Here is a 9,836-nt window from a genome sequence, read left to right as displayed (position 1 = left end):
AAAGTCACCTTGTAGCCATCTATCAAAACGGAAATACCTAAACCCTAAGTTACAGAATCAGAGGGAAAGTCTGGGCCAATGGTTCTCAGATTTTTAGTGTCAGAATCACCCGGAAGCTAGTCTGGGCTTCACCCTCTGAATCTCTCCTTCAGTTAGACTGGGATGGGGCCCAACACATGGCATTTCTAACAAGCTCCCAGGTGATGCTGACACTGATAGTCTGGGCACAGGATGTAATGTCTACTACCTGCCCTTTCACGTTTTTTTCCAGGCATCAATTTGCCCAGAGGGACAGATGCTCACTTGAAAATATATTACCTCCTTTGTATGTATTGTACTTTTATTCCCAAGATCTCCAAGCCCTGTCACATCTATTACCTCCAGCTGGTCTCATGAATTCCCATTTGGTTAAGAGAACAAAAGCCAGGCCAAGGCTGGAACCAGTGTCGTTACTGGGTCTCTCAGTTTCCTATTTTCCAGTTCAGGGTCTCTTATAAGAGTACACTGCCTCCCCGCCCCCCACTCCCCAGGTCCTCTCCATGCTGTGAGCTGCCCACACAGCAGGGAGCTGAGGTGGCCTCCAAGTCACAAGCTGGGCAGAGACCTCAACTCAGGACTCTGAACACCAAGGTAGCAGAAAGAGGTATATTTAAAAGGAATTCCTTGGTAGGGCAGCCGGGGTGGCTCAGTAGTTTAGCGCTGCCTTAGGCCCAGGGCCTGATCCTGGAGACCCGGGATCAAGTCCCACATCGGGCTCCCTGCATGGAGCCTGCTTCTCCCTTTGCCCGTGTCTTTCTACCTCTGTGTGTGTGTGTCCCTCATGAATAAATAAATAAAATCTTAAAAAAAAAAAAAAAAAAGGAATTCCTTGGTAATCCAGGCGGTTGCTTTTCTGGACAAGTTGGTTTGGGGACTTTTAAGTCCCAGTTGGCACACTGGAGGCACTAAATAAATTGTTTTTGAATTAATGGTAGTGGTTTATGGAAGATATTCTAGGAAAGTTAGAACCATATTTCTGTTTAACTGATAAGCTACTCTAAAAGCAGATTTATTGAAGTTAAGAAAACCAGGCAGTAACAAAGATTGATTCTTGTTGGCATGACTAAATTTCTTGAGGTCAAGAATTGTTTGGGAATTTTCTAGTCTCTCAGTAGTAGCTTAACAAATGTTTATAGAATGCTTATATGGAAACTGGTCTGACCCAGGTGCTCCTTACTGACCAGGTGGCTCTTGTACACAGTATATATTTGGAGCCATGGCTTTATCTGTATTTAGGATAGAAAGCCTGGAAGAGTCTGGGTGTGTGATAAAAAGTATGTATGTTTTTTAAATTAGCTATTGGAGGGAACAAAGAGCCTGATACAGGTTTTCCGGCAGCAGAAACCCACAGGCTAGATCATCAAGTAAAAGATGTGGGAACACAAGTGGATTACAACTGTGACACCACACTGCCACTAGGGCCAATTCTAACACAATGATCAACCCAATGATCAACAAACTCTAAGCACCTACTACAATGTGCCAGGCACTGAGCTTAGCACTGGTCCTGTGAAATGAGCAAAGCCACTATGGTCCTTCCCTCTACTGAGGGAGCCAAGAAAAAGAAAACGCATACAGCTGTGGCCCTTTTTGTTATTGCATTGCAATTCCAGAAATACCTCCATTCTCTGCCAACAGGAAGGGGAGGACAATTATTACCCCTTTTAAATAGCTGTGGTAGCCCTAAAGCTTGGGACCTGACCTTTCAGTTCCCCTTAAAAAATATGTAGAAACAAGTAGATGCACTCCACTCAGCATTTCAAAACAGGATATAAATACTCAACTGAAGAACACAGTATCTTAGAATTCCCTAGTGAAAACTGAAAAACAAGGTAGACAGAAAAGCTTCCCAAGCTGTAGTCTCATACTGTGCAGAAATCTAGAGCTGTTAGGAAGAAAAGTATTTTTTATGCTTGAAACTTCAGAGAACTACTTCTCTGCACCTCAGCATCATGGGGGAAAGAAATGATTCCAACACAGACTCAAGTCTAAACAGCTTAGCAGACTCCTGATCCTTTACCCTCCAAAACTTCACAAGAGAGGATTATCTCCTCCTTCAAACTCAGGCTGCCTGGGAGTGAGTGCACACAGTAATGTCTAATAGAAGTAAACACCTAGAAATGATCCTGGCAATCCAGGTTCAAAGCAGTTCAAGGAAAGTAACCCCCTTTTGCAGACCTCTCCTTGCTGATGGACAATTTTGCAGCTAATTTCTAACCCATGAAAATAAAGCTGTTCTGACCCCTGCTCCCCACCACCCCAGCCCTGTTCTGGCCAACAGGCTTTTGCTACACACACTGTATGGGTCCAGTGTGTGAAGCCGTGTGCAACTGCAAAAGCCACATGTCACCATCTATACAAAAGGGGGGGCTGACTAGAAGAACCTTGGAAACTCTTTCACTTCCCTTCTGTTCTGCCTTACCAAGCCCTCTCACAGAAAGCCATTGTGTAGGCTGAAGAGGAAAATAAAAGAAGGGCGGACTTTTTCCATGCTCCCCTGCAGACTACAAGGTGATGTAAAAGCACAGAAGCTAGCCCCCAACAGCTCTGGAGAAGTGCAGGCCTCAGGGGGCCCCACTGACACTGGCTTCTCACTCTGCTTTGTATTGGGCAGCATTGTCTAATAATGAGCTCAGCTCAACCGTGTGCCATGTATTTTGAGGCATAACTAATCCCTTATATTTTGCTTTTCACCCACATGTCTTTTATTGTTTGCTTTAGGGGGAGAAAAGGCCTTACCTTTGAAGCAACCTACACCTTCTCTCAGCCATTTGGCTCTCTTGCCTGCTCCACTGTAGACAAAGCTCTGACCAACCACTGCAGGCACATCAGTGCGACCCTCCCGACCCTCCCAGCGTTAGTACTTCTCGAACTATCTAGGCGCTGAAGGTTTAACAGGGAGAACGGTGATGCTTATCAGGTGGCTTATCCTCACCTCAGCTCTCAGCCAGCTCAGTGTTTGTACTAATTCTTTTTCTTTTGGTAGTAATTCTTAATATGTATGCTTGCTGGTCCCTTAGCTTCCCCAGCTAGGCATCTGCTCAGAGACCCTTCAGAGCAGAACCTTTCAGAGGTTTTTAAAGGTTGGTAAAAGGTGACTGAGCTAGGTATCACTGTTCATCTGACCCCAAGATTGCTTCTCGACTAAGATGCATTCCTACCACTCTTCACTAATCAATTCAGTTAAGCCATCAGGCACAGAGAACATCAGGGCAATTGCTTTTTCCTCCTACACCTATTCATCAACATCTAACCACCACATCTCGGACCATCTCTTCTTCCAACCTCCACTCTTTCCCCAAGGAGTACGAAAGAGAAATGGTCAACTTACACAGGCATATGTAGAGTTCTTAGAATGTATTTTTGTTCACCTGAAAAATAAAACTTTTAAAAAATATACAGGACTTTTTGAGGACAGGTATATTTAAATGGCTGAATTATAAATAATGTCTCTGGTCATGTTGACAGCTAGAGCTGGAGCTAATGTCCCAATTCCAGTGAAGGCTTTAGAGTCAGGAGGCCAGCAGTTGGACCTATGAGTGGTCTCTCTAGACTCTGTGATCCATCCCAAAGTGGATTAGACAGTCCAGGATGCAGGGATGGGGGCAGGGGACTGGATTCCCAGATGTCCTCCTGCAAGTTCAAAGGATTCTTGGAATAAGATCAATTTACAAATTATTAAAATATAGGACTAAAAATTCACACAATAAATATAAATTACAGGCTATCATTGAAGTTATAAAGTGGCATTTTATGTTTCTTCCCCACCCCCAGGCCCCCATCAAAAATTTAAAAAGGCCTCAAAGGCTTCCTAATGACCAAAGTCACATCAGCTACTCAGAAATCTCCTCCAGCCAAGACATCTTGAGGGTGCTACCAGCCGGCTCCTAGGCTGACAGCTTAGCTGCTGTTATCTTGCCCACAACAGAACATGGCTTAAAGCAAGACTTGTTGTCCTGTAAACTTGGGTCAGAGCTAACTAGAGTGTAGGCCAGAAAACTGGACACAAACTGTTTTTAGGACTCAGGTGGGTAAGTTTTTGTCTTTTTTTTTTTAAGGTGCCTAATTTCCCAAAAAGGAAACACTAAGGGGTTTGATATCTTGTCACTACCCACACTCAATTGCCTAAAAGCAAGTGGCAGAAGGAAATGGAATCCAAATTGAGGATGTATAATTCTTGCTGTCCCAGAACTATACAGATGTCACTTCCCTTGGTGTTTCTCCTCTCAATCAAAGTATAGGCTGCATATAAGTAGGATTTATCAGGAGAGGTAAAGATAAACCAATGCAACTTTCCCACGGCTGGTCTATTAACTGGCTATCAAAGCACAATCCTGAGTTTGAAGCCCACTTTTTAGCCTTTCGGGTTCTCTAATACAATGCAAAACCAGAAAATGTGCTCAAAGCTCTGGTTTCACATCAGATTTCGCCCTAATTGCAGGGCTACGCAGTCACTGCAGGCTCAGGAAAGAGGGAAGGCAAGGGTGATTGATTACTGGAACAAGACGAGGTCTCGAGGAGCAGAAAATAAAATAAAAACACTTGTGAGCCACTCTACTTACAAAAGCTTGTTCTTCCTACAAGAACTCTGTGAGGAGAGAAGGCCAAGGATTGAAGCACAGAGGCACTGCTCTTTCCCTTCCTTCTTCCCTGGCCCATTTCCAGATACTTAGGGCTGCAACAGGAAGCCTCTTCCGAGGGGGCACCAGGGTGGGAAGAGGAGGCGATTAGTTTGTTCTCCACTCTCCCTAAACTGCTTCTACTTCTCCTAAGGTTTTCCACTATCCTTTCAAGTCTCAGGATGATTATACTCTTTTGGGTCATAAACCTATCTTTCTGAAATAGGAGGAACAGAGTGGGTGATGAAAACAACAGTGTTTGTGCCCTTCTGGCTAGCTGCACTTTGGGGGCCAGCAAATAGCCCTTGCATGACCCCATCAGTGGGTAGCTACCCAGGGTTGTGGGAGGATACATATAGTTCTGTGTAATTATAGCTTCTAGTGCATATGTCAACAACTATATACAGGGATCTATAAATTAAATGCATCTGTGGCCACTGCAACTAGGTTGACGTACCTGAGCTCCACTACTTTTGGTGCCCTCCTTGCGAGAGCTTCAGCTTATTAAAGAGCCCCTATAGCTCCCTCCTTCCCCTGAATCTTGGGGGAAAGCCCGAGTCACTCCTGCACGTAGGATACACAAGAGCTAGCGGCGAAAAAGGGTTCGGAGCTGGGATCTCCCCACCCCTCCCCCCATTCCCTTTATGGCTCCGGGCCCTGGCGCAGCACGGTCCTGGGAAGACCAAACCCCAAACTCCCCACCCAGCCCCGCCGAATCGTGGTCCCTGGGCTGAAGAACCGGCTGCAGGCCACTCGCTCCCGGGGCGAGCTGGCGACCGTCGCGGGGAGGGAGGGCGTTCACTCCCGAGGGGGTCGCTCCCGCGGGCTCCCCGCGCGTCCTGCTGCAAAGTCCTGCCTCCGGGCTTGGGGAGGGGAGAACGGTTCCTGGCCGCCCCCGGCGCGCAGGGGTTCAACGGCTCCCCGGCGCCGCCGCCGCTTCCTCCTCGTCCTCCTCCGGCCCCCGCGGCCGCCCCAGCGGCCCGGCCAGGGGGCTGTCGGCAGGGGGCTCGGGGGCCACGGGCCGCGCCGCCTGCAGCGGGGGCGCGTCGCGCGGTGCCTCGCGGCGGGACGAGCCGGTGGCATTGGGCCCGGCCGCCGCCCCCGAAGTCCCGGACGGGCCGGTGGCGTTGGAGCCGCCGGGGGGCGGGCCGGCGGCTCCCCCCGAGGTCCCGGCGCCCACCGGCTGCCAGATGAGGCTGTAGTAGACGGCGAGCACGATGGCGGCCAGCGACACGGAGAGCACGTAGGCGAACACGGTGGCGAGCCGGACCCACTTCTTGTTGGTCTTGGCCGCCATCTTCGCCTTCTTGTCCCCGGTGTAGGTGGCCGGCTTGCCCCGCTCGGCCGGGGCCGCGTCGCGCTCCTTCATGGGGGGGCCCCGGCCTTTGCCCCGGTGCTCCACGGCCCCGGCTGGAGGGGGCCTGGCGGCCTGCGAGGACTGGACAAGGGGCGGCCCGGCGCCCTCCGCTCCCGGCAGCTCCGCGCTCCGCCGCCGCTCCTCACGCCGCCCGCCCGCAGCCCTCCACCGCGGCGCTGCAGCCGCCGCCGGGGCCTGGACCAGTCACTGCCGCCAGCGCCGCCGCCGCCGCCGGCCCGTCAGCTGCTTCCCCGCCGCCGCCACAGCCACAGCCGCCACAGCCGCCCGGCTCCGCGTCCCCATCCGCCGCCGCTGCCGCCGCCGCCGCCGCCGCCGCCGCCGCCTGCCCGGCCGCCGGCCGCCCGGTCTCCAGTGGCCGCGCGGACGGCGCGCTCCGCTCCAGCAGGGCTCCCCCACCTCGCGCGCCGGCAACAGGGGGCGGGGGGAGCGCTGCTAGGGGCTGCCTCTTAAAAGGGCGACGCCGGGGTCCGGAAATGCCGCGCGGGGAGGCGGGCTTCTGTCGGGCGCCGCGAGCTCCGCCGGGACGCCCCGTTAGGAGAGAGTTAAAGGAGGCCGGTTCTTAAAAGGGCAACGGCGCCGCAGCCCCGCGCGGGCCGGCGCGGCGGGGATGGGAGCCCCGGGGGCTTCTTTAAAAGGGGAACGGCGCGGTTCGGGGCGGGGCGCGGAACGGGAAAGGGGGCGGGGCCGGGCGGTCGGAGCCAGGAGCTGTCAACTCTGGCGCCTCTGTCCTCCGCTCCCGACTGTCCGAAGTGACCGGTGCAATAGCAGCGGCGGCTGCGGCCCGCAGGCCTTAGTATACCCCCGAAGTGGGGGTGGTGACGCGCGCGTGTCCTCGCGTGCTCTCGCCCCGCTCCACGTACCTTCCGAGCGGGTCTCGTGGACCCCTTCCCTCCCAGTGGGCCGGGCCCTCATCCCGCACCGGCAGCTAAGGAGCCTGGAACCCTCCCTCGCTCTGCTGACAGCCGGTCGCGCCCCTTCACCACCGCCGCCCCGCCCCGCCCCCCGCCCCCGCCCCGGCCCCGCCCCCGGCCCCCGCCCCCGGCCCCCGCCCCGGCCCCCGCCCCGGCCCGGCTGGCCTTCGGGGCTCTGCTGAAATCTTCCCGATTCCCTTCCTTATTCTCTTAGAGTCCGGGTCACGCTGCGCAGACCTTTCAAAGTTTCTGGGGCAGAGCCACGCGCTGAGCTGGGCTCTCCAGACTCGCCTTCCACCGTAGTCCTGAAGCGCGCAGCAGGTCGGGGCTTCCGACTTCCAGCTTTGGGTTTTTGGGTCAGGAACTGCACTGAACTGGTGGCTCTCGGACCTCTCCCCTTCTCGGATTCCCTCTGGGCCTCAGAGTCTGGGCTGTTGTTCCTCCTCTCCGCCTTCCCTTATGAGGTGGGTCCTCCCTCGTGGCAGCCGCTTTCCCCTGTGCCTTCCTGCCCTTCTGCCCTCCTCTCTCTTGCCTTCTGTTCTCCCCACTCCCTCTGTAGAAGGCTTTCCGGAATTTATGGTTCCCTCCTCCCTGAATTCTACTCCCTGTGTTCCCGGAGCTGGGGCGGGTGTGCTGCCTGGATGTCTTAGTGGGTATGTGAGAGACTGTGCCTGTGTGGTGGGGGGTGGGGGGGGTGGGGGAGAGGGCTGTGGTGGTGATGGGATCCTGTGTGTGCCGGCCCCTTCCCCCTTCACGTGTGATCGTGACCCCTGACTCTGTGGGACAGGACCCTCTCTGCCCTTCCCATTTCCCCTCCTCCACAAGAATCTTTGCCTTCTATTTTTTCTTTTAAAGATTTTACTTATTTATTCACGATACACACGCATAGAGAGAGGCAGAGACATAGGCAGTGGGAGAAGCAGACTCCCCACTGAGCAAGGAGCCCACCGTGGGGCTCTATCCCAGGACCCCCGGGATCACAACCTGAGCCAGAGGCAGACACTCAGCCACTGAGCCACCCTGATGCCCCAAATCTTTGCCTTCTAGACACCTGTCCCTTTACAAGGGAGCTCCTCCCCAGCACTGCTGCTCTGCTACCTCAGCCAAACAGAAATCAGCTGGCTGCCAGAGCTGAGGGTGTCCATCAGCTGCTTAAACCAGGGGCCTATAACCCAGCCTTTCTCTCTCATTCCTGAGATCCAGGTGTGAGTCTGCCACTAGCAGTAGTCAACTGGATGCGATTTCCAGGAATACCCTAGCCTGCCCTTGTACTTCTGAGAAATTTTAAGGACATCCAAAATTTGGAATGTTAATTGCCTTTTGTGCACTGATGGGGAAAAAACAACTACTCCTTCCCCATCCTGCTCCCAGGGTGGCCTGTTAAGTTAAAATCTCTGAATTGTCTCTGGATGTTGTCCTCTCTTCTCTCCCCTGCTTTTTGGTCTTCCTGACAGAACTGATCAGATCAACTATACCAAGGTGAATTATTTTGAAAGATTCCAGGTAAGGCCAACCCAAAGCCTCCTTCCATCCTCTTTCTTTGAGTGTACTCCATATTAAGTAAACTTCTTTCTTCTTGCTTGGTTCCCAGTGGGGTAGATGAACAGCATGTCACTCTTTTCCATGCTAAGGAATAAATATACTTAAAGCCCTTACTGAATTCGTCTCACCCTGTTCTTCTCCAAACTAAACAGTGCCAGATTCTTTAACCTGTCATCAATAAGCCCTATTTATTATCTGGATTTACATAGTGTCTTTTACCCTAGGAACTCAAAATGCTTTCAGATATAATGGAGTCTGATCTCCCTGGTGCCTGAGCCATTAAGAAACCATTAGTGTATTCCTGTTGCAGGCAACCCAGTGGCCCCCTAGTGGCCTGAAAGTGAAATGCTCCTCTAAATGCCTCTCCCCAACCCAAGGGTAAGTAGAGACAAAGAAATCAGAAAATCAAGGCAGCTTGGGGACAGAATAGACCCCACAGGTCATCTTTTGTTAATACCCCCAAGGGGCCTAAGACCTCCTCCACAACATCTCTGTGGATCCCTGTCCAGTGACAGCTATCCAGAGATAGCCATGATGGTGTACCTTACTTTCTGCTCTATAAAGCAGCCTTTCCAGCTCTGGAACGTTTTGACTTATTATAACAGTAGCAACATCCTTGCTCTTATTATGTGCTGGCTCCAAATTAAGCCCTTATATGCTTCATCTCATTTGTCTCACGACAATCTATCAGGTAGTGACTACTTATCTCCATCTTCAAAGTGAAGAAAGAGCCCCAAAGAAAGCTAAGTAACTTGCTCAAGGTCACATAGCTAGATAGACTTCAAACTTGAGTCATTCTGACTCTAGGGCCTTAGGTTCTCTGATCCCTGCTCTACTCTGCCTCATAGGTGGAGCTGAAATGTGTCTCTGTAGTGAGGGTACCCTCAGATCAGGGTGGAAGCACTCCTTCTTCTAGCTGCCAGGAGTGTTGGCTACTGATGGCTCACAGCTTCCAGTGTCCCTGGGAATTGCTCTCAGATGCCAAAGGAAGCTGCCTCTCTCTTTTGGCCTACAAGACCAATAAGTAAGCGTCAACTTGCAACAAAACCCAACCAGAGATGTTTAGGGACCTACTAGGAAAGGAAGAGTGCTATACCTGCAAGGAGCTACAAAAGTAATCAACATGTACTGGTAGGAGCCCGGAGAGGAGGTATAGGCTGGATCAATGGGGAGCTGAACCTGAATATTAAGTTAAGAAAAAAAGGAGAGTGTATTGATATGGGAGCACTCTCAGGTGATATAGGATTTAATACCCTGACAAAGATCCTGGGAGACAGGGGAAAGGCAATGGCCAGTCAAGTGAAATGAAAATGCCAGAATTGCCATAGCAGAAGATGGAAGAAGGGT

At 52.1% G+C, this 9,836-nt stretch overlaps 1 protein-coding gene across 1 annotated transcript; it reads right to left on the bottom strand.

The window, feature by feature from the left end:
- Window positions 1-3,381: 3,381 nt before the first annotated feature.
- Window positions 3,382-6,307, bottom strand: INAFM2 (InaF motif containing 2). The gene has a single exon (XM_072808802.1). The coding sequence runs from the start codon at window positions 6,025-6,027 to the stop codon at window positions 5,569-5,571; it is 459 nt and encodes a 152-aa protein (XP_072664903.1). The 5' UTR covers window positions 6,028-6,307; the 3' UTR covers window positions 3,382-5,568.
- Window positions 6,308-9,836: the final 3,529 nt, after the last annotated feature.

This window comes from Canis lupus, chromosome 32 (genome assembly GCF_048164855.1).
Source record: "Canis lupus baileyi chromosome 32, mCanLup2.hap1, whole genome shotgun sequence".
NCBI lineage: Eukaryota > Metazoa > Chordata > Mammalia > Carnivora > Canidae > Canis > Canis lupus.
This window is presented reverse-complemented; position numbering and strand designations above follow the sequence as displayed.

Excerpts from the sequence above, each read along its gene's own strand:
- INAFM2 (XM_072808802.1), bottom strand. The coding sequence starts at position 6,027 with ATGAAGGAGCGCGACGCGGCCCCGGCCGAGCGGGGCAAGCCGGCCACC.